At 37.8% G+C, this 25,131-nt stretch overlaps 1 protein-coding gene across 14 annotated transcripts in view; it reads left to right on the top strand.

Annotated features, from left to right (window-relative positions):
• The window catches only part of MBNL2 (muscleblind like splicing regulator 2), a 63,173-nt gene that overhangs the window by 15,048 nt on the left and 22,994 nt on the right, over positions 1 to 25,131 (top strand). For 3 of the 14 annotated variants that reach the window (XM_026668969.2, XM_087967371.1, XM_087967364.1), the window contains exons 2-8: positions 1,982 to 2,689; positions 9,677 to 9,841; positions 13,488 to 13,685; positions 15,286 to 15,549; positions 19,942 to 19,995; positions 20,583 to 20,736; positions 24,899 to 24,934. In XM_026668969.2, the coding sequence (XP_026524754.1) occupies positions 2,516 to 2,689; positions 9,677 to 9,841; positions 13,488 to 13,685; positions 15,286 to 15,549; positions 19,942 to 19,995; positions 20,583 to 20,736; positions 24,899 to 24,934 (1,045 nt within the window). In that variant the 5' untranslated portion in view covers positions 1,982 to 2,515. The remainder of the gene's footprint in view (positions 1 to 1,981; positions 2,690 to 9,676; positions 9,842 to 13,487; positions 13,686 to 15,285; positions 15,550 to 19,941; positions 19,996 to 20,582; positions 20,737 to 24,898; positions 24,935 to 25,131) is intronic. The other 11 variants (XM_026668973.2, XM_026668972.2, XM_087967366.1 and 8 more) reach the window with 7 other exon arrangements.

Below are 25,131 nucleotides of genomic sequence, written 5' to 3'. Positions count from 1 at the left end.
AATTAGAATGGCATACAATTCAAATAATAAAAACTAAACTAAAGTAGAAGAGAAAACCACAAGCAGCGCAGATAATGAAGGTCTCTTTGAGAAAGCTTGGTTTTTAATAACTTCCAATGGCGACCCCATTTTGGTGCTGCTTAGGAGAAGTGGTGCCCTCTAGTTTCATGGAGGTGTGGATCCACAAGGAGTCCTCTTTACATGATCAAATAGGCCGGTTTGAATCCAGTTGGAGGAGGTGATGCGTAGGTATCCAGGTGCCAATCCCGAGAGGAGGGAGCTCGAGCCGGTGCCAAGTTCAGCTCTTTATTGTGCTCCAGTCATGCTTAGCTTTAGGAAAAACCGCGCCTTTTTTCCAACCACAACCCTCACGCCGCCGCGACCGACACGCCATCTCCCCCCGCTCTTGCTTGTCAACAAAAGAAAGGGCCCCCCCCCGCGCCCCCCCCCCCCCCCCCCCCGCCCCTCACGCCCGCGGGGTTTCAGAATGCTAATTACTTGAACAAGGTCTTTATAGATTATAGATTTCAAAGAACCTGAGGTCTAGTACTGCCTTAAGCACAAACCCAGTTGGGTGACCATGGGCCAGTCACTTTCTCTCAACCTTAGGAAGGAGGCAATGGCAACCCATTTCTGAAAATCTTGTGAAGAAAACTGCAAGGATTTATTCAGTCTCTGAGAATCAAGACATGATTGAATAGAAGAAAAAAAGATGTATAAAATACAAGTACTACTCCTTCCTAGAATCTTTATGATTTTTGTTAGAAGGAATATTTCTCAGTCTTTAATGACAATATTGTCATTTGAAATTGAGCAAAAATCCTCTCACTACTTGTTAGTGCTTTGAAGCGAGAATCTGGCCTCTCAACTGACTTCTTCATTACAGGATATATCTTAGAGAAATTCAAGAATTTTCCCATCCCTGCTAGTTTCCAAAATACAACAGAAATGTTATAACAGAAATGGGTATAACATTTATCAACAAGCTGTAGTCCAGAAGTTTGGACCAACTCCTGTCATTCCTGAGGAAAACCATGCTGCCCGAGATTCATCCAAAATATTTGTGTAGCTTGAATTGGTTGTCAACAGGAAAAGTTTTGTGTTTGCCAGTGACAATTGTTTTTTAAAATCATGTCACATTTTAACTAGTAGTGACTTTGAGGTACTCTCTCTACATTGGTAGTGCAAATTATGGCATGGAAAAGGAGAATTATTCACTCTGAAGGGAAAGCACAGCATCAAGGAAGGACAGAAGAGTTTCTTCTGGTAATTTGCGATACTCGAGATTTTTAGATTATTTTCCTCAGTCAATAAATGAAAAAGTATATTTTTGACCCATTTGATTGGGTTATTTTCATTTTCAGGTTTAGGACTTACATGGAGAACAGATCATGTTTTATTTATTTGCTTATTCATGTATCAAATTTATATGATCACCTATCTCACAAAAATGTTTTAGGTCACACTTAGGCCGAATATTGATATTCAAAAGGGTTCACAAACTTTTAAGCACCAGTGTATAAATAGTGTTGCAGTTCAAATAGTGTATCCAGTGATATTGTGAGCCTCTATAAAATTGTACTGCACATGGAAGAAATGGAAACTTAGTGAGTCTTTTCAATATTCAGCATATCCGTTCACAATGTAACCAAATTAAAAGGCTCAGTTATTGTATTTAAAGTGTGTTATCATCAGCATTCCATTCCTGGTGTTCCAGAATGCATAAAAATATTAAAATCTTAATCTACCGACATCTTGGTCTTTACCCCCAAAAGCGAATAAATCTGATGAGAAAAACTTTATTCTGAATATCATTTTATTACTTTAATGGATTATTGTATTGTGCATCTTGACTTTTTATTTCCTGGGTTTTCAAAATATGTAGTTATACAAGTTATATTGTAGTTACATTTCTAGAACATTTTCTAGAAAAGTTGTATTTATATATTATTTGAACAACTTTTTCACTTTGTTTTCACAGGTTTCTGCACTATAAGTGCCTTATGTAGTCATTGTACAGTGACAGCCTCATTCTTATGATCATCTCTCACAGCTAGATATTGGCTTTAACCTTACAAATCAACTATAGCAGCTGCTTCCTGTGAATCTGATTCCAGCATTTACAAAACGTGTGAAAAAATATTGAACTAAACAAGAACTGCTGAATCTGTAGCCTTTCCTACCTAATCAACACCAACGAAGAGGATACTACAGCCTAAAATGTATAAAAGAATGCCATTGTATGAAAACAAAGTTTTTCCCCCCCAGTAGCATGAACGTTGGCCAGAAATGCTACTGAGCATGAATATATTGCAGACAAAAGTGTACAAGTGGCATATATTGGTTGATAACTACAATGTTCACTGATAATAGCCGCTTTGTACATTATCTTCGTAGGCATTGGATTTTCTTAAGCTATGCCTGGTTTTATTGAAAGGAACATCTTGGCTTTTTAGAGTTTTTAAACAGAGACTATTTCATTAACGACTCACAAAATCAAAAGCTGTTTTACATCATGGCTTCAATTGTTGCTCCAGTGAGAGACACAAAATGGCTGACGCTAGAAGTGTGCAGGCAGTTTCAGAGAGGGACTTGTTCACGTTCTGATGAGGAATGTAAATTTGCACACCCATCCAAAAGCTGCCAGGTTGAAAGTGGAAGAGTGATTGCCTGCTTTGATTCACTAAAGGTAAGAATGCATGCATTAGAAGGAGATACTGTAAAACATATCCTTGTATTGAGCTCTGGTTCTCATCCCTGAATGGGTTATATCCAGTCAGTTTTCTCAACAATGGTGTAGAACTGGTTTGCTGTTGCTTTTTTCCAAGATGTTTCGTAGCTTCCTAGACTAGGAATTCCTTGTTGCTATCCCACCCCATCTCCAATTGAGCCTGGCTCAGTTTAGCTTCCAAATCTAACTTAAGTTGTAGAGATGAGGCCACTTGATTCCTACAGTAAATAGTTTATTGTTTTTAATTGTTCAGATTTTGTTAAGAGTAGCTCAGTTAATGCATTACTGATTAATAAACACTGGTCACTAGTACTCAAGAACTAGAACAAGAAAACCTGAATTCTGGTCCTACCTTAGGCATGGAAGTCAGCTGGATGACTTTGAGCTAGTCCCTCCTCCTCAGCTCTAAGATGACAGTGGCAAATCACTTCTGAAAATGTTGCCAAGAAGACTGCATGGACTTTCCCAGCAGTTGCCAGAGATCAAGTCTGACTCAAAGACATATTGCCTTGCTTCATATTCATATAACACACATAACATATGCTATGCTTTATATTGTTTCAGTGTCGCTGAATTATTAGGAACTCTCTGTGTTCAGATCTTAGTTCCCTCCTCCGGCCACAAGAGAATATGTCTTATTGGCTACAATTGAAGTCCTGCCTAAATTTATCATTAGATATATTATTGATATATAGAATTAGAATAGAATAGAATAGAATAGAATAGAATAGAATAGAATAGAATAGAATAGAATAGAATAGAATAGAATAGAATTCTTTATTGGCCAAGTGTGATTGGATGCACAAGGAATTTGTCTTGGTGCAAATGCTCTCAGTGTACATAAAAGAAAAGGTACATTCGTCAAGAGTCAAGAATCATCAGGTACAACACTTAGTGATAGTCATAGGGTACAATAAGCAATCAACTCATACTAGGAAACATTCAATATAAATCATAAGGGTACAAGCGACAAAGTTACAGTCATACAGTCACAAGTGGGAGGGGATGGGTGATAAGGAGTGATGAGAAGATTAATAGTAATAGTAATGGAGACTTTGTAAATAGTTGGACAGTGGTGAGAAAATTATTTATTTAGCAGAGTGATAGCATTCGGGGGGAAAACTGATATAGGTAAATCTTAGATTCATGCACTGAACTATGATGGATTATGGAACATCTGCCTGTACAATAGAAGTAAAAAGCCTCACCCACAGTACTGGTAGTAAAAAATGTTGAATCCCACCACTGGTTCACAGCCTTTTGGTACCGGTATTAGGCAGAGTACTGGACATGCTTTCATTTCTTCAGCTGTTGTAATATATTCCTTTTTGCGGGTTTTAAATTTGTGATGTAGAAAATTTTAAATTGCACAAGCAAAGTGTTGAAAAATGAATGAGAATTACTGGATCCTTTTTTTCCCTTTTCCCTTTTTCTTTTTGCATCTGTGAGTATTTATCTGCATCCAGTATTCTTATCAGCCATTTTTCTACTTTTAAAAAAAAAGTGGACTCAGGACTTTAGAGACCAGTCAGCTTAACCTCAGCACTTGAGTAAATCCTAAGAAAGACAGTGGTTTCACAAGTTCATATGAAGGTATACTAGGTGATTACATGAAGCCAACATGGGTTAATTAAGAACAGGTCATTCCCTCTGAGAAATGTAAAGTTCATATACAAGTTGATGAGATAGTCCCAAACTAGATGTGGTCCTAAAAAGTCACAATTGTACCAAGATGGTCTGGTTTTAAAATTGAGAAAAAGGTTAAATACTTGGGTGTTACCTTGACTAATATGAATTGTGTGTGATTTCAAAATAATTATGATATGGAATGAAGATTAAAAAAAGATATGTTATGATGAGAAAAATTGCAATTGTCATTATTGGGAAGAATCTATGATTAAGATGAACATTTTACTAGAATGGTCATTTTATTTCAAACAATACCCATATTGACGACTGATATTAGGACTATGGGATTTGAAATTATATTTTGCAGTTTGTTGTTTAGAATGTACAAGGAATGGGCGACTTTGAGAAATTGTAGATGTTAAAAATCACTTTATTAGAAATGCCATATTGAGAGTTTGGTATATAGGTATAAGGCGAGATTGTTTTCTAAAATCCAATAGTGATTGTCACCCCAGGAAAGGATCCAATCACTATTGGATTGGACAATCAGTTCTCTTTTTTAGAAGAGAAATGATAGCTAAACAAAAATGCTAACTTATGCTGATGTATTGATTTTTTTCTCAAGGAGAATTTAAGTTAAAAACAAGAGAGGATCCAGAATTGAAAGGTTATATATGTCATTGGTTTCTTGTGTTCAGTTAATGGAAAGGTTAAAATCTGATAAAAAGAACTATGAGTTTGAAAATGGTAAGACTGAATTTGATGTGGCACTGTATAGAAATGCTGACCATATTAGTGCTAAGATATATAAACCTCCTCACCAGCAATCCACAACCAGATAAACAGAAATTATCAACAGGATTAATACCAGACCAAGCAGATCAAGCAGTTAATCAATACCCCAATCAAGGAACTATCAACTGAGATAAACAAACAGTAAACAACAGCTTAATCAAGGAAGTATCAAGAAGAAAACAAACTGCCACCAACACTGACAGGGCAAGGAACTTGTATATAAGCAGAGAGCAAACTCTACTCCATTCTAGAACTGATGATGCTATCTAGTTGGATAAAAACATACAGGTGAAACTTGAAAAATTAGAATATCCTGCAGAAGTTCATTTATTTCAGTAATGCAACTTAAAAGGTGAAACTAATATATGAGATAGACTCATTACATGCAAAGCAAGATAGTTCAAGCTGATGATGGCATAATGTGGCATAATTGAGATGATTATGGCTTACAACTCATGAAAACCCCAAATCCACAATCTCAGAAAATTAGAATATTGTGAAAAGTTTCAATATTCTAGGCTCAAAGTGTCTCACTCTAATCAGCTAATTAAGCCATAACACCTGCAAAGGGTTCCTGAGCCTTTAAATCAGGGGTGTCCAACCTTGGTAACGTTAAGCCTGGAGGACTTCAACTCCCAGAATTCCCCACCCAGCTTTGCTGGGTGGGGAATTCTGGGAGTTGAAGTCCTCCAGGCTTAACGTTACCAAGGTTGGACACCCCTGCTTTAAATGGTCTCTCAGTCTGGTTCAGTAGGAATCACAATCATGGTAAAGACTGCTGACCTGACAGTTGTGCAGAAAACCATCATTGACACCCTCCATAAGGAGGGAAAGCCTCAAAAGGTAGTTGCAAAAGAAGTTGGATGTTCCCAAAGTGCTGTATCAAAGCACATTAATAGAAAGTTATTTGGAAGAGAAAAGTGTGGAAGAAAAAGGTGCACAAGCAGCAGGGTGACCGCAGCCTGGAGAGGATTGTCAGGAAAAGGCCATTCAAAAGTGTTGGGGACTTTCACAAGGAGTGGACTGAGGCTGGAGTCAGTGCATCAAGAGCCACCACACACAGACGGATCCTGGACATGGGCCTCAAATGTCGTATTCCTCTTGTCAAGCTGCTCCTGAACAGAAACAACGTCAGAAGCATCTTACCTGGGCTAAAGAAAAACAGACCTGGTCTGTTGCTCAGTGGTCCTGGTCCAAAGTCCTCTTTTCTGATGAGAGCAACTTTTGCATCTCATTTGGAAACCAAGGACCCAGAGTCTGGAGGAAGAATGGAGAGGCACATACTACAAGATGCTTGAAGTCCAGTGTGAAGTTTCCACAGTCTGTGTTGATTTGGAGAGCCATGTCATCTGCTGGTGTTGGTTCACTGTGCTTCATTAAGTCCATGGTCAACACAGCCGTCTACCAGGAGATTTTGGAGCACTTCATGCTTCCTTCTGCAGACGAGCTTTATGGGGATGCTGACTTCATTTTCCAGCAGGACTTGGCATCTGCCCACATTGCCAAAAGCTGGTTCAATGACTGTGGGATTACTGTGCTTGATTGGCCAGCAAACTCGCCTGACTTGAACCCCATAGAGAATCTGTGGAGCATTGCCAAGAGAAAGATGAGAGACATGAGATTGAACAATGCAAAAGAGCTGAAGGCCACTATTGAAGCATCCTGGTCTTCCATAATATCTCAGCAGTGCCACAAGCTGATACTTCCATGCCACGCTGCATTGAGGCAGTAATTGCTGCAAAAGGGGCCCAAACCAAGTACTGAGTACATATGCATGCTTATACTTTTCAGAGGTCTGATATTGTTCTATGTACAATCCTTGTTTTATTGATTGCATGCAATATTCTAATTTTCTGAGATTGTGGATTTGGGGTTTTCATGAGCGGTAAGCCATCATCATCACAATTATGACAAATCACAGCTTGAACTATCTTGCTTTGCATGTAATGAGTCTATCTCATATATTAGTTTCACCTTTTAAGTTGCATTACTGAAATAAATGAACTGTTGCACAATATTCTAATTTTTCGAGTTTCACCTGTACATGCAAGAAAACAACAGCAAGGTCAGACAGGACCAAGGACTCCACATGCATAATTGGATTTTAAATATTTGTTGTAAATGTAAGAACACTGAGGGTACACTCTTATCTTTGGTGGACAAGTCAGAAAATTAGAAAATGTAGGGATCAAATATATATTTTGATTCAGAAGATATTAAAAGGAAATGTACAGTTGAAACTAGAGACTTTCCTTTTGTAGTTAATGGACAAACAGATTGAAAAATCTGACTTATGACCATTTTTCACACTTACAACCATTGCAGCATCCCCATGATTAGATGACCAACATTCAGATGCTTGGGAACTGAGTCATATTTATGACGGTTGTAGGACTCTGTGGTTGTGTGATCAGTTTTTGTAACCTTCTGATAAGTAAAGTCAATGGGATAAGCAGATTCACTTAACAATCATGTTACTAACTTAACAACTGCAGTCGTTCACTTAACAACTGTTGCTAAAAAGGTCATAGAATGGGGCAAAACTCACTTAACAACTGTTTCATTTAGCAACATAAATTTTGGGCTCCATTGTACCCTGTTTCTCCAACAATACGGCCTCCCCCAATAGGAAGTCCCAGCATGTTTTATAGGCATGAAATGAAATTAAGCCCCTCCCCCCAAATTAAGGCCTATATTAAAACATGCGAAATGGGGGGGATGGTGGGGGGGGCTTGCCGTTAGGAAGTACTTTTGTTGCACACCCGGATATGGTGCTGCCTGCGTTGACCCCGATACAAAGTGCCCCACCAATGCCAAGGTCAACATACAAGCCGTCGCCGCCCGCCCGCCCGAAGATGCAAGGGGGGGGGAATTAAGTCACCCCCGAAAAGACAGCCTAGCCATTTTTTCGGGGCTCAAAAAAAAATAAGACCCGGCCTTATTATATGAGAAACACGGTAGTTGTAACTCAAGGACTATCTGTACACAAAAATGGAAGGATAGATGGTTAAGCTGATGGGATTGTCAGAAATGGTAGAAACTAACAGCTTTGTTTAAAGAAAAGATTTATCAATTTTTGTTTCTATCAAGAAACCACTTTTGGACTTTTTGCAAGAAAATGAAAGAAATGAAATTGTGATTTTGGGACTTGATAAGAACTATATGGGATTATAGAATTAGTGTGAATTACAGCTATTTTAAAGTGAGTGTTTGATATATTTTAAATCTACATTTGTACCAAAGAAAGTTGGAAGTCATTCTTATTCTCTACTTTTCATTCCTTTTTCTTTCCTGCCTTTTTATCTTGTCCTTTCCCTTCCTTCCCCTTCCTAATACTATCCTACCCTAAGCTACTATACACTATACTACTTAAAAAACACAATTGTTCTGAGATAACTTTTTGAGCACCACAGATTTTGAAGATCAGCTTCAGAAATTTACTTTTTATAAAACCCTTCAAATGGGTTTGGAAAATGCAGTTCTGTTCTCATTCATCTTCATGCCTACATATAAAGTTTTTTTAAAAATTTTTCCTTTACTAAACAAACACACAAACAGAAACAGAAATTACAATAAAAATGTTGAGCCTGGTAGTCTTCCTAACATCAATCTTTGTCATTACTTTGCTAAATCGAGTAATAATATTACATAATTTCATTCTGTATACATTAACTATGCATATAATCATTCCTTATTTACATGAATCTTCATCATCTCTAGCGAACCATAAAATTTGTCCCATGTTTTATAATAATCCAAATCTTCCTTATTTTTTAGTTCCTTTGTTAGTTTATCCATTTCTGTGCATCTCATGATTTTCCCCAATATATCCAATTTATTTGGGATATCTTTACTTTTCCAATTCTGTGCATACACCAGTCTTGCTGCAGTTATTGCATGGATTATTAGAAATATATTTTCTTTATCATAATTCCTCGAATTGATCCCTAGCAGAAAGAACTCTGGTCTATATTCTATTTTCTTTCCACACATTTCTTCTATCTAATTATGTAGATTTTGCCAATATTTTTGGGCCTCTTTACAATTCCACCATAAGTGATAGTACGTTCCTTTTTCTTTATTACATTTCCAACATCTGGGAGAAAAGTTTGAATTTATTGTTGCCAATCTTGATGGGGGTAGCTACATATAAAGTTTTGAAAGACCATGGAAAAGGATTCAAATCTGCCTTAGTGCATTCCTATTCTATTTCTGTCCTTCTTCTTTATAGCATACATTAGAAACTTCATCAAATGTGATGAACATTATTTTGTAATATGTTATATCTACAGGGCATTACAAAAGAAAAGATATGGGAATACTTTCCACCTAATTTTGGTAAAATGCATAATGCAATTATAACAGATGGGTAACGCCTCCAAGAAATGTCAACAGAGAAATTCAGTCCAATATGCTATTTGATTTATACGAAAGGCTTTTTTGGAGGATATGAAATAGCTGCTTTATAATTACAGATCATTATAAAATTTCCCAAAACGGATCATTTTGTATCGTTTTCAGGGCCGTTGCACAAGGGAGAACTGCAAATATCTTCATCCACCAACACATTTGAAAACTCAGCTAGAAATTAATGGCAGGAACAACCTGATCCAACAGAAAACTGCAGCAGCAGTGCTGGCTCAGCAGATGCAATTTATATTCCCAGGAGCACCTCTTCAGCCAATGGTCAGTACTTTTAATGAAATGCCAGCCCAATGCTTGATTCTTCATAGCTGATATCTGACTAACATAAATAAATGAATGAATTTATCATAATTTTAATTTATAAATTACAACAGGCTGTCATCCAATATTGTCCAGTAAAAATGTATAAATCGTTTTTATGAACCTTTTCTGTTTGTAATCTTATTGCAGCTGTTGAACTGTCTGCATTTTGGGGGACAAGCCAGTTTATTCTGGATAAACTACAAAGAAAAACATAGTGAGATTCAGTTAAGCTGAATAATTTATATGTTAATTTGCTTATCACATGTATACATATATTTATAAATACAGTATATAGTATTTGCACCCCCTTCTAATTTATTTATGGGAATTGGTGAATAATTAGTTATGAAAATGTAGCCTGTGATGTGAAAATCTTAAAGTGACCCAGAAACTTTTTGAAATATAGAAATCATTAAAAGTAAAAATAGTAAGAAATCTGGGGTAGTGGTTAAGGTATTAAGTGAGAAACCAGGAGTTTTAATATGGCTTTAGGCAAGAAATCAGCTGTATGATGTTGCCGAGACAACTTTTCAGGCAATCACCAGAAGTCCATAATGACTTGAAGATGCGTATGAGCGTTCTTTCTCTCTCTCTCTCTCTCCCCCTCACTCCCTCCCTCCCTCTCTCTCACGCCCTCGCGCGCGCGCACACACACACACACTTTATTTATATACTGCTTGGATCAGAAATGTAATGTTTTTCAGATGCTATTTCTCCTTTAAGAAAGACTTAAATCTAGACTTGGGGTAAAAAGGCAGAGTTTTCATTTAAGCAGTAATTCATGTATGTTTAAAATTTCTCACTTTCAATGTTTTTGTGCTCAATAACATCAGAAAGGACCTTAATGTATAAATCTTTTCACCCTTGTTAGAAGAATTAACATGTAACATAATCATGCATATTAAATTATAGTTTTGATTTATTTCCAGCAGGTCATATCAAGGTATGTCCTCAACTATCCTGTTTGTATTAGCAAGACATGCTACTTTATCACTAAATTAATTTTGTTTCAGTAAATTTACGTGGCCATTCTTTGGTTAATTAAGCATCTTTTCTCTATTTTTAATTTTTTTAGAAAAATTTTATTAAGTAAACATTAAAAACAATTAAACACAGTGCAACTTTCTTGGCAATCATTTTGGCCATACATACTATAACATAAAATAGATATAACAGTTGATCTTTCCTTTTTCCTACATTGTTAATTTAATGCTAGTTACATACCGTATTTGTCCGGCGTATAAGACGACTGGGCGTATAAGACGACCCCCAACATTTCCACTCAAAATATAGAGTTTGTTATATACTCGCCGTATAAGACTACCCCCTCTTCCACACACCTTCCACTTTTGCACTTTTTTTTTTTGACGCACTTTTCTGCTTTGGACAATTTTGAAATGAGCTAATCCAATTTTGAACCAAGAATATGCCAATAGCTATGGAGTTTAGAAATGAGTTTTAAAATATTTTTCATTGCTTACCATTAAGCGTAAAATATGTTGTAAATAAAATGAGAACACAGGAAACGTTCTCTTCTCAATACAGCTGATCTCTCTCTCTCTCTCTCACACACACACACACTTACACACACACACACACACACACACACACACACACACCAAAACCCGGACACTGAAAAGGCTGCCAAGGAACAGTATATTCAATGCCTTCTCTTTAATCAAGAAACAAGGAATTCCTTAGAATCTTTTTTTTTCCCAAGTGGCCCTCTTTAAAAAAATATATGGAGGTAACACTTTCATTCAAAAAGTCTTCCAGTATCTGGAGTCGCTCAGACATATTGAAGTGAGGCAGGAGAGTAAGTGAAATTTGAAATGATCCAGCTACAGTTTTCTTCCCCGCCCGCGAAGGCCATTATCTCCACATCAAAACGAACGAGGGGAGGCAAAGAAGCCAAACACGCTAAAAAGGATCTCTTTATTTTCCTACACAAGGTCACACCTACTTTTCCGCATTCAAAGGACAACCTCTCTCACCACCACCACCACACACACACACACACCAATACCTGCAAACAATGTTCTGGGCATTAATCACCATTGCTACATTAACCTGGTAAATTTATACCCTGCCTCCCCCAGTGTTGCTTTGACGGCAGGATTTCACACAGCAGGGCGCTCGCCGCTCTCTTCTCCGCTCTCCCACCGTTCGCACATGTTGGAAGCACCGTAAAACCTGATAACCCACCCGGGGCTCCCCCATCCTTAACCTACAGCCGCCCGCATGCAAAACCTGCGTGCAAAAAAAAAAAAGAAAAAGTACGCCGCACGTGAGGATCTTCGAATCCTCTCCTCCCCACACCGCTAAGGAAGGAAGAGGGGGAAAGGTTGCGCAGCGCGTGGCGAGTGACACCCGCCACACACACACACACACACACACACACACACACACCGCTCCCCCCCCCCCTCCCTCCCCCGGCTGCAACTCAAGCTCGAAGTGGGAGTCGGAGTCCTCCCGGCGTATAAGACGACCCCCCACTTGGAGGCATGTTTTTCAGGGCAAAAAGTCGCCTTATACGCCGGCAAATACGGTATTTGTTTTTATTTACAATTATATACATATTTACAACCTAATTTCTTTTTCATCTCCTTTTCCCCTTATAATCCTTATACCCATAATCATCCATTATATTTCATTTTCTTTAGCCTACATAACTTTAACCTTAATTCCTATAAAGCATCAACAATTTCTTCTTTTCCTTGACTCCAACCATTGATATATTTTGCTCCAGACTTCATAATACTCTGTTTCACCCTTATCCTTCATTTCTAGAGTTAGTCTGTCCATCTCTGCACAGACTAATATTTTCTTTATTATTTCGCTTTCAACGGGGGTATCATCATTCTTCCAGTTTTGGGCATAAACCAATCTCGCAGCTGTTATTATGTGAAACATTAAGTATATTATTTTTAATTTATATATGTGCAATGTACATTCATTCCCTCAAAGATGAACATGGCTCTAAAACTTTCATGTTGAATCACGAAGTTTACCTTTCCTGGATAATGCCTGTTTCAGAATCCTTTGGAATGGGTTCATCAAAATTAAAACATGATACTCAGTTTTAATTTATTAAGAAAGCCACAAATATCTAGACCGGGATGTCAAACTCCATTTCATTGAGGGCCGCATCAGGGTTGAGTTTGTTCTTAAGGGGGCACCACAGGGGTGGGGGTGACCGCGATGGCCTTGTGCAGCCTTCTGTCAGCAAAAATGGAGGTGGGAGGGTGCATGCTTTTGCTGGCAGAGGGCTGCAGGAGGCCATCACAGCCGAAAACGGGGCCTGGGGGGGCGCGTGCACCCCTCCCGAGCTTCATTTTTGCTGGCAGAGGCACCAGGGGCTGGCCATTCGCTGTTTCCAGGGGTGGCCCCCGGCCCCCCTGCAGGCCTTGAGTTTGACACCCCTGATCTAGGCACTGAGTTGATACATTCTGTTAAGTCAAAATATGGGTTATTTCAATTTAGCAAGTGTGTGGACTCCGCTAACATAAATCAGTGAACTTTGATATTGAATTTATCACAGAACATGTGTTTATTTTTCATTTCTTTATGCTTATTTATCATTCCTTTTTATTCTCTCTTTCAGCCATCATTTTCAGTAGGGCCAACAATAGGATCTAATCCAGCACTAAACTTTGCACCATATTTAGCTCCAGTTACTTCTGGGGTTGGATTGGTTCCTACAGAAATGGTTCCCACACAATCTGTAATTGTTCCTGGAAATCCTGTCTCTGTCTCTGGATCAACTACATCACAGAAACTCCTCAGGACAGATAAACTGGAGGTATCGTGAGCATCATTCTTCTGATACATTCGGTATTTGGTATTTGGTTATATAGGATTGTGAATAAACACAGTGACTATGTTTAAATATAGAGAAAAACCCATTTCATTTCAGTTGGCTACTTAGCATAAGCAATGCAGATCCTCTGTTCCGGAACTTTGGTGTCATAATTGTGCTGAATTGAAGAAGTGCAGACTTCATTATCATGGCTATGCAAAGCTTTGATACATTTTACTTAGCACTAGAACTGGGGTGTCAAACTGAAGGCCCGCAGGCTGGTTCAGCCCATGGAGTGCTTAGAACTGTGACCACCCTGGAAATAGCGAAGAACTGGCCCATGGCACTTCTCCAACAAAAATGGAGCGTGGGAGGGCTGCATTTCGGCCGAGTTGGCCTCCTGCAGCCCTCTGTCAGTGCAAACAGCTACCAAAAGGGAACTCGGGAACCTGCTGGCAGAGCATTTGGGCCGCCACAGGAGCCCCCGACACAAGTGACCTCAAGCTGGCCACGCTCACCCTGGCCACACCCACTCCGGCCCACTGAGTTCAAACACAACCCTGATGCGGCCCTCAATGAAATTGAGTTTGACTCCCCTGCACTAGAAGGTAAGAAGATCTTCTACCTCATGAAACATCAGCACAGGTCTTGTTAATCTTGACTGGATGCTTTAGTTTAGGGTGAGTGATTTCTGTACACGAACAGAAGAGCTCTGAAAGGTTAGAAATTCAGTTAAAGTGGTCACCTGAATCACCTTTGGAGCAAATCATCTCTTCAGACTTTTTCATGGCCTAGTAATTGTATTGTTTCTGCAGCAATTGTAATCTATTATGTAATTGTAGTTCACATTAATTTGGAAACAGAGATAATAAACTAAGGGAAAAACAGTTAAGTTCAATTAATGGTAGTCCATTAGCACCTTTGTGTTCTCCATTCTTAGAGAGGTGACCTTTACATATGAAAAATCTGAGCTTATTTCTTGAGTTCTGTCAGTCAGAAGTTGAGATATACAACTTCAATATACTAATGGTACCTACCTCCATGGCATCCAATGACTTCACCCACCAGTTTCATATAGAACGGTGTGGGGAGAGGGCGGCGCTTTATGGAACCCCAAAAAGCAGAGGTTTAGGGCTAAACTTGTCTCCCCTGTCAACACTGAATGGAACGTATCCATTAGGAAGGAGAAGCACCGTAACACCACATCCTCCTTTCTAACCCCTGAGTTAGTCCAGAAGGATACCACAGTTGATAATATTAAAAGTCACTAAGAGATCAAGGACCCAGATGGATTCAAGATCCATGCAGAATTTATACAATAGTGGAGCCTGTGTTATAGACCAGGGGCATCAAACTCGCGGAGTCACATGACGTATGGGGCTTTTTCCCTCCTTTACTAAACCGGGCATGGGTGTGGCCAGCGTGTGACACATCCAGCCCACGGGCCATGAGTTTGACAGCCCTGTTATAGACTGGGATTAAAGGTTTTAACAATTTTCAGAGGTTATTTGGGCACGGTTCAAAAATTGCCTTTTAAATTCTTTCTTGTGCTCGGTGTGTAATTAACCCTCATGTGCATAATAAATGTTGCTTTGTTCCCCAGGTTTGCCGGGAATTCCAGAGAGGAAATTGTGCACGGGGTGAAACCGATTGTCGCTTTGCACATCCTGCTGACAGCACAATGATTGATACAAATGACAACACTGTAACTGTTTGTATGGATTACATAAAAGGGCGTTGCCTGAGGGAAAAATGCAAATATTTTCACCCTCCTGCTCACTTACAGGCCAAAATCAAAGCAGCTCAGCACCAGACAAACCAAGCGGCAGTAGTGGCCCAGGCAGCTGCTACAGCTGCTACAGTCATGGTGAGTGCAAGGGGAACGGGGTCCTTTAAGTCCTTGAGATGGCTACTTTTAAGATGGATTTTTGTTACGCATTAGCAACCCAGGAAATCTGTTTTACTCAGTAATTTCAGAACAACGAGTATCTTCCTGGAATGCAGTCGAGCTCAAGTTTTAACTGCCCTTGTTTCTTCAGCATTTTCCTTCGTATTTAGTACAGGCTCTTATTTCTAAAGATTAACTTGGTTTTCGCTTGAATGCTTTGAAATATGGATAAATTGGTCTGCTGACTTACATACACATGGTGGTTTAGAAAATATCTGATGCAGTTTTCTAGCTAGGTCTTTATTTATTAAATTTGCATGTTGGCTGTTCCAAATGGAGTCATGGTATCTTACACAGTGACTACAATGATTAAAACCTTAGAAAGGAAGGGTGGATGAATTCATTCATACACATGCCTTTTAAACTGAGGGCAAATTACTGGGTGTCTTCTTTTTCAAACTAATTTGAAAAAGAGGTTAGGTAGAAATACGGTTTGTGATAGGTTGATATGTATTCTCTGTATAGACTGAATCCCAGGAAGGAAACCTGTGCAAGAAATTTTGCCCAATCACTCACTATACCTTATAAGGATAATCTTGAAGGTTCTGTTGTGATATCATTCTGCTAGGATGATCTTTTGAGTCCACCATTTGTATTTCTTCCTTTTTCCAAAAAGAAAAAAAAATCACATTGTCACCTATTGGAGTTTTTGTAAACTTCATTCATTATTTTTGACATCTAGTCATTGTCCCAAGAACCAAGGGGGTGAAATAATTATACTGTTTGTATCTATCTTTGGCTTTATAAAATGTCACTCTATTGCTAAGTTTTCAAACAAACAGTACTAAACAGATAGCTTTCTGTATCATCCTAAAACAAGGATTTTAAAACTTGGCAAGTTTAAGACTTATGGACTTCAGCTCCCAGAATTCCTGAGCTAACATGACTGGAGGAGGAATTCTGAGAATTAAAGTCCACAAGTCTTAAAAGCTGTCAAGTTTGAAGACTCCTGTCCTAAAACCTTGTAGGAATATTAGTTTAATGACCATAACATTCCTACTTTACAAATCTTTACAAAAATAACTTCTTTTAGTTTAGAAGTGATGAGAGCTGTTTTACCTTGATAATGCCCTTTCTATAAGTGGACCCTTTATGGTAATTTATTTGGTTAGCGAGAGTAAATTATTTTTAGTATATTAGATAACACAAGCAGAATGTTCAAATGAGGAGGAAATGAAGTATCCCCAGTACAAAAATCTGTCCTTATTCTTGCCATAGGGCAAGTAATAAAACAAATGCACAGTAGTTACTTTATATAGTAGAGGTAGACTGCAGATTGTACATCGAGCCACCATACAAAATATTGTTAGAAAAATATTGTTAGTAGCTTCTTGCAAGCCTCCAAAATGCTCTTAAAACTACCAGAATCATAGAACATAGAATAACAGGGTTGGGAGGGACCATGGAAGTCTTTGAGTCCAACTTCCTGCCCGAGCAGGAGACCCTATACCAGGAGTCTTCAAACTTTGGCAACTTTAAGACTTGTGAGCTTCAACTCCCAGAATTGCCCAGCCAGCATGATTAGCTGAAGAATTATGGGAGTTGAAGTCCACAAATCTTAAAGTTGCCAAGTTTGGAGACTCCTACCCTATGCCATTCTAGACAAATGACTGTCCAATTTGTCCATAATCAATATGACATTTATTGATATCTGCTTTTAGGGATCAGCACTCAAACGTCTGCCTCTTTTTAAATAGAAATCTAGATAGACTGACATGATCAAACATAATTTGATGTAACATAACAAAACATAAATAAACATAAATAGAAATCCATGAAACAATAAAATTTTGCATGAATTTGTTTACAAAGAAGGCACATTTAATGTTTTCAAAATAGGAATTGACAGATGTGAGCTTAAAAACACCGCTTGAGAATTATATTTTTGTTATGTGTGAGGACTCCTTTCATCACCATTCTAAAGTTAGAGAAGTTATCTTTGGTTGATATCTTGCTGAAATCATTTTAATCATGTCAGTGGGTGGTTAAATTTTAGAATTTGCTGCCATTTTCTGCAAAGATGTGGGCCAGTTTGGATTAAAAATTGTTCTAAGGATAAAATGAGAGCTACTAGGCATTATGACTCTAGAGTATTCAATGGCAGTAAGCCTCTACAGACCAGTTGCTAGGGAACAACTATTAGGAGGTTTTAATGCTCTCCTGACCTCCTTGTGGGCTCCCTATAGGCATTTGATTGGTCACTGTGGGAACAGAGTATTGAACTAGATGATCGTTGGTCTGATCCAACACAGCATTTTTTATAATGTTGTTTAATGTGTTGTTGTTTTGCATAGCTAGCTTACAGTTTGGCTGAGAACAAAACCATTCGTGCCAATACTGAAAATACATCTATAATATATCAATACTAGACATTTTTAAGCAAACAGATCCAGATTAGTAGACACTTGAATTACTGAGGAGTGAGTTCTGAGAAAATGGTGCAGATTAGCATTACGGATATCCCCATTGGAAGAGAACAAAAGTTAATTAGAACTCTCCATCATCTTTACAAAATTCAGAATATGAGAGTTTATTAGTAAGTTAGAAAAATGTGGGATAGTCAGCATCACCACCAGATGTATATGTAACTGGTTGACTAACTGCACTTAGTGTGTAGCCCTTAATGGAACTACATCTACATGGAGGGGAGTAAGCAGTGGAGTACCCCAGCATTCTGTTTTAGACCCAATATTCTTCAATATCTTCATAAATTGTTTAGATGAGGGAATACAGGGGAAACTCATCGAATTTGCAGACGACACCAAATTGACAGGAATAGCCAACACCCCAGAAGACAGGTTCAAGAGCCAGATGGATCTTGACAGACTTGAACATTGGGCCTGAAATGAAATGAAATTCAATGTAGAGAAAAGCAGTGTTTTACACTTAGGCAAGAAAAAACAAATATACAGGTATAGATCAGGTGAAACCTGGCTCAAAAGCCATAACTATGAGAGGAATCTCGGAGTCCTAGTGGACAATTATTTAAATGTGATCCAGCAGTGTGTTGTAGCCGCCCAAAAAAGCCAATGTAATGTAGGGCACATTATCAGAAGGATAGAACCAAGATCATGTGAAGTGTTAGTACCATTTTATAATGCCTTAATAAGACCAATCTTGGGATACTCGGTTTTCAATATTCAATTTTGGTCACCACACTATGAAAAGGATGTTGAAACTCTGGAAAGAGTACAGAGAAGAGCAACAAAATGAGGGGGCTGGAGGCTAAAATGTATGAAGAACAGTTGCAGGAATTGGGTATGTCTAGTCTAGTGAAAAGAAAGTCCGGGATGGCATATCAGTGTTTCATTATTCAGTGAGTGTTACAAAGAAGAGCGGGACAAGCTATTTTCCAAAGCACCAGAAAACGAGAAGAAACAATGGAGGAAAACTATTCAATGGGAGAAGTAACCTAGAACTAAGGAGAAATTTCCTAACAATGAGAACAATTAACCAATGGAATGGCTGACCTTCAGAAGTTGTGGGTGCTCCGTACTGGAGGCTTTTAAGAGGAGACTGGATAGCCATTTGCCTGGAATGGTATAGGGTCTCCTTGAGCAAGAGGTTGAACTAGAAGACCTCCAAGCTCCCTTCCAATTCTGTTATTCTGTTAAAATCCCCAAACAAAATGTGTAATCATTTTTTCCTACTTAACATGGTAATCCGTGGTTCCTAATATAGTTAAAATTAGAGAACATTTTAAACTATACTGAATGTGATAAAGATCAGAAGTAACATTAACTAAAGATCTCAGTAAAAAACACGACTTTAAAATAATATTAATCTTTCTAGGTTTTATATATGTGTTCATTTCATTAAAATATTGTTTTCCTGTGATTTCAGTTTTGATTGTTAATTTTTGGAAATTAATGTATGCTTCCTAATATGGCATAACTAACTTACCAGTATTTGTTTAGGAAAATCATTGCAATAACTGCTTTCCTACGTAGTATAAAAGCTTACTGATGCTTATTTGTCTGCAAGCTGCTACTTTGTTCAACTTTCCTAAATTCCAAACATCTGTTTTATTCTTATATGTTTTTAACTAAATTACGATAAATGCATTTTTTGCTTCAGTACTAATCCAAGATGTAATGTTCATTTCTTTAGATGATGAAGTATTTCTGTTGTTGTGCATGTCTAGTGTTCTGTATGTTGTATCTTGCATTCAGAATATTTTTTTCCTTCTCAACTATCCACAATGCAATGCCGTTCCCATGATGCACCTCTGCTTGCTGTTTACCTGTATGTTAATTCGCTTGAATTCCATTGGCCACTGCCATCATGTGCTCGCTGCCTATTCTTAAAAAGACTCAATCGACTGCCAAAGCAATGAAGCGACCTCTTGAAGCAACTGTAGACCTGGTACTTTGACTTTCACCTTTTGCTTTGCATGTAGCTTTTCCAAAATGCAAATAAATTTAACGTTTATCTGAATTGCACTCTTAATTATAAGGCATAATTTCAGTAGTTAAGTAATCTAATTTTCACATGTTATATATGACAGAATAACCTAGCATCTTTTCTAACAAAGTTACATCTTCCATTGACTTATTTTAGTCAAAGTGAAGAAAAAAATGTGATTTTTTTTATCATTGACGCTGTTTATTCTATAATAAATAACGTGCCTTTTATAAATAGAAACAAACACAAATATTTTAACCTTATTTCAAAAAATAATGTTTTCTCTAGGCTCTGTCTAATTACTAATATGATTCTATAAGTTTAGTTTAATTTAGTTTAATTAATTGCCAGTAATAATAAAATTTTACATTGCTGCCTTTGGAACATGGCAAGGCTTCTTCAACTGTTGAAAAAGCTGTAATAATTACCCAGTCCTCGTTTTAAGATATAAATCTATGTACATAGATATATATGGATATATATATATATATATACACGTGTGTGTGTGTGTTTGTATTTGTGTGTGTATGTGTGTATTTAATCCACAGGCCTTTCCATCTGCTGTCCTTCATCCTTTACCAAAGAGACAAGCACTTGAGAAAAACAATGGTGCCAGTGCTATTTTTAATCCCAGTTTCTTGCACTACCAACAGGCTCTTGCTAGTGCACAGCTGCAGCAACATGCATCATTTATTCCCACAGGTAAGTTCTGTTTAGAAGTAAAGAAATATTTTGATTCCTTTGTCTTTGGATAAAAAAAGCCCCCACGTGATCCCATTCCTTGTGCTTTCATCTGAATAATTGTGTCCTTTTGCCACCTCTTTTAAGAGGACATTGACGAGGCTTTTTTTTTAAAAAAAAAAACTTTTAATATTTCCGAAGAATATTGTAAAATGTTTAGAAGTGCGTAAAGAGGATCAAAAGTTTTCAGTCAACCCATTTGATTAACCCTGGTCTTTCAGCAGTCTTTTGGAACGAGGCATGATCTTGTCTCAGTTTGTAGAGATTCTCAGTGATTCCAGGTCATGGTTGTCCCAAAAGTGGGTTTTTCAGGAGGCAACTGGATAGTGGGCAAAGGTTTAGTCTGCAAGAAATATAAATCTTTCCATTCCCCACCATCCAATCAGAGCTGAAGAAGTTTTTTGGATGAGAAGCAAAATGTCTTCAAAGAAAAAACAAGAAAGTCCAGTTGCCTCCTGAAAAAGCACCTTTGAGTCTTGTCTCAGTTCTTTGGCATCTTTGAAGAACTATATATGTTCTATATAGATATTTTCTATATAGAAAACTATATGTGTTCTGTATAGATATTTTCGATATAGGACTTAGAAGAACTCAGAAGGACATAGCAAATATATGAAGATTTACTGGGAATACATTGCTCTTGTGGTTGTTACTATATCTTGCCTTTATTTTCTACAACCCAAGGCATGGTACAAGTAGTCCTTGACTTACAATAGAGCCCAAAATTTCTGTTGTTACGTGAAACATTTTTAAAGTGAGTTTTCCCCATTTTATGACATTTGCCACAATTGTTAAATGAATCACTGAAGTTGTTAAATTAGTATTAGTTGTTAAGTGAATCTGGTCTCCCCGTTGTCATAAGATCACGAAAGGTGATCACATGATCCCAGGACACAGCAACCGTCATAAATTGGAAGCAGGTGTCAAGCATCTGAATTTTGATCACATGACCATGCGGATGCTACAAAAGTGGCAATTGTTAAAAATGGTCATAAGTCACTTCATTCAGTGCTGTTGTAACTTTGAAGGGTCACTAAATGAGCGGTTGTAAGTTGAGAGCTATCAGTATATTATGCTTCTGCTTCGTGTTCTGCTTTTCCTCCAAACAGTCACCCTGTGAGGTGGATTTACCCTCTCCTTCTCTGTTTCTGTTGTATACAGAAGGCTACTCTTTTATTTCTTTCCAGAGTAAAAATTCTGTTTGATATCCATGACACTGTCCATCTACTATCTTATTTGATGGTAACTTGAGGCCCCATGTACTACAGTACTACAACCTTTTTGGGCTCCTGTGCCAAAAATTGCACGCACGTTAGCACACACGCACTTGTGTGCCAGCACCCAGAATGCAGTGCGTGCCTCCCCATGCCCCTGCATATGCGCGTGAAATCCCCACCATACCACCCCCCACCACCCCCTTACCTGCACTGCACCTCACAGCTGATTTTTTGGCCTCCCAGAGGCTTGGAAAAAGCCTCCGCAAGGCTTCTCAGGCCGAATAATATGCCCGTTTCGTCACTTCCGGTATTACAGGAAGTGACGAAACGGGCCTATTCGTCTTGAAAAGCCTTTGCAGAGGCTTTTTCCAAGCCTCCGGGAGGCCGAAAAAGACCTCAAACCAGCCGAAAAATCAGATGTGAGACTTGCGCATGCGCAGTGAGGTAAGTTTCCCTGCAGCTCGCATGCTGGCACAAATGGCTCTGTGTGCCACTTGTGGCACGTGTACCATAGGTTCACCATCATGGTACTACATCTTATGAGAAAGTTTCACAAAGGCTATAAAATCTGACAATAGCATAGAATAAGATAACAAGAATCTTCCATCACTGTAACATTAGATTACATGTCTTAATCTTATCTTCATTCTTTTTCCTGCTTCTCTCTGCCATTTTAATATTTGCTAGAAGGATCTTAAAGTTTTTTAAAACTATTTGCCTAATGTTAATCTGCCCCATGATTTCCCTTCCAAGCAAACATCATTTTCCTTCCTGTATGTTCCAATGGAGGCATTTTAAAAAAAAATCTCATTTAAAAAAAAATCACCAATGTAGAATCAGTTCTTTGCCTATCGTTATGTGTCTGTTGCATATAGTAAGGCAATGATTCATTGATAAATATGTATAGAAATTGCTTTGTTGCAATAACCCATAGGTATCTATCCATCAACTTCTGATTTGATCTTATGTGTAACATAAAACGGACCTCAAAAGAAAACCATATGATGGTTAAGAGGGAGAATAACATGTGAATATGAAACTCACAATTTCTTGTGTAGATAATAGTAAACTGTAACCTAGAGTTTGACTCTATGCCCCAAATGAACCAGTGTTAACAAGCAGAATATTCTAGAAAAACATTTTAACAATACTGTACACACATACACATTTTGGTGCATAGTTGTTTCATACATATGAGTTCTGTCAATTTGAATGGTGCTTAATATTAAGGTACTTAAGACAAAAAAAGGATTAGTATAAAAATGGAAAGAGGGACACATAACTAAGGCAGAATACCAGCATATAACCTGAATCTGCAAAGTCAGGTTATTAAGGTTCAAAGTCAGGTTACTAAGTTTCAGAATGAACTATGACTTGCAACAAAAATAAAATATCATTTTAAAAAGGTTCTTTCAACATGTAAAAAAAACGAGAAAAGGGTCAGGGAAACAATGGGTCCACTAATGGGAGAAGACAGCAAGGAAGTGATGGGTAGCAGCGAGAAAACAGAGCTTCTTAATTCATTCTTTGCATCTTCATGCAAAAGGAAAAAAAACAGTCCAACCTCTACCAAGAACAGAACAGTAAAAGACAGACTTACAAATTAAAATAGGCAAGAAAATGGTAAGAGAAAACCTGTCCACTCTAGATGAGTTCAAGTCACCAGAACCAGATGGATTACATCCCAGAGTTCTGGTAGATGTGATCTCGGAAACTTTGAACCATATCTTTCAAAGATCCTGAACCACCAGGAAATTACCAGAGGATTGGAAAAGAACTGACGTGATTCCAATCTTCAAAAAAGGGAAAAAACTGATCCAGAAAACTACAGACCAATCAGTCTGACATCAATACCTAGGAAGATCCTGGGAAAGGTAATCAAGCAACAGATTTGTGAACACCTAAAAGCAAGCAAAGTTATAACCAGAAGCCAACACGGATTGTCAAAAACGGATCATGCCAAACCAATCTCATTTCATTCTTTGACAAAGTAACTAAATGAGTGGACCAGTGAAATGCTGTGGAAATAGTCTATTTAGATTTCAGGAAGGCATTTGACAAAGTAGATCATAGTCTTCTTAGTAAGTTAGAAAAATGTGGGAAAATTACCACCAGATGGGTTTGAAACTGGCTGAAAACCACACTCAACATGTAGTCCTTAATGGAACTATCTTTACCTGGAGGGAAGTAAGCAGTGGGTACCCCAAGATTTTGCCTTAGGCCCCGTACTCTTCAGTATCTTCATAAATGACTTAGATGAGGGAATAGAAGGGGAACTCATATACATTTGCAGATGACACCAGGCTGGCAGGAATAGAGATCACATTGTAAAACAGTTATTGTTATATATACTATTCAAACTGAATTCTTTTTAATGAGAATGTCCCATTGTTCAATACTAAAGGAAATGTTTGCTGTACAGATTATGATGATCCATAACATAAACCTCTGGTCACAAATGCTTTTGACCATGACCAAATCAGGTTCCAACCAAAAAAATCACTCCCCCCCCCCGCAGTCAATTTCCCCTTCCGTGCCATTTTTATTATTTTTTTTGTAATCACCAAATTTCCAAAATTAGGTTCGGGTCACGACCAAATCAGGTTGTGACCAAAGTTACGAAACGAATTATGATTGTGACTAGAGGTTCTACTTACTGTATATTGATAACATCTGATCATTGACTGTAGTAAAGAATTTCATTTGTTTTGTATATTTATACAGATTTGTACATAGAAGTGAAATGTTTTAGAATAGCAATGAAGCTATGAATAGTCTTTTTGAATTTCTATTTAACTCACTTTGGTTTTTCCTTGGGATGCTTGGATCTTTGAATGTTAACTCTAAACAGCTAACCTGTTTCTTCCCTTTATTCACCTTTTTTCACCTACCATTGCATGACACAGGGTCAGTTTTGTGCATGACACCTGCTACCAGTATTGGTAGGTTTCAAACTTATTTATTGATCTCTTTTTAATAGTATTCTCTACCTTTCTTTGTTTGGAGAATTAAAATATAAATTAGACATAAATGGTTACTTTGAATTTTCACTCGAATGGTTAAAACATTTGACATTTATTTTATTTTTTAAAAAGAAATAAAACCCGGCTACTTAGATGCATCATCATTTGCAATACCA

Source organism: Notechis scutatus, chromosome 5, assembly GCF_049901735.1.
Source record: "Notechis scutatus isolate UNSWTSFEM ecotype Mainland chromosome 5, rNotScu1.2, whole genome shotgun sequence".
Taxonomy (NCBI): Eukaryota; Metazoa; Chordata; class Lepidosauria; order Squamata; family Elapidae; genus Notechis; species Notechis scutatus.
This window is presented reverse-complemented; position numbering and strand designations above follow the sequence as displayed.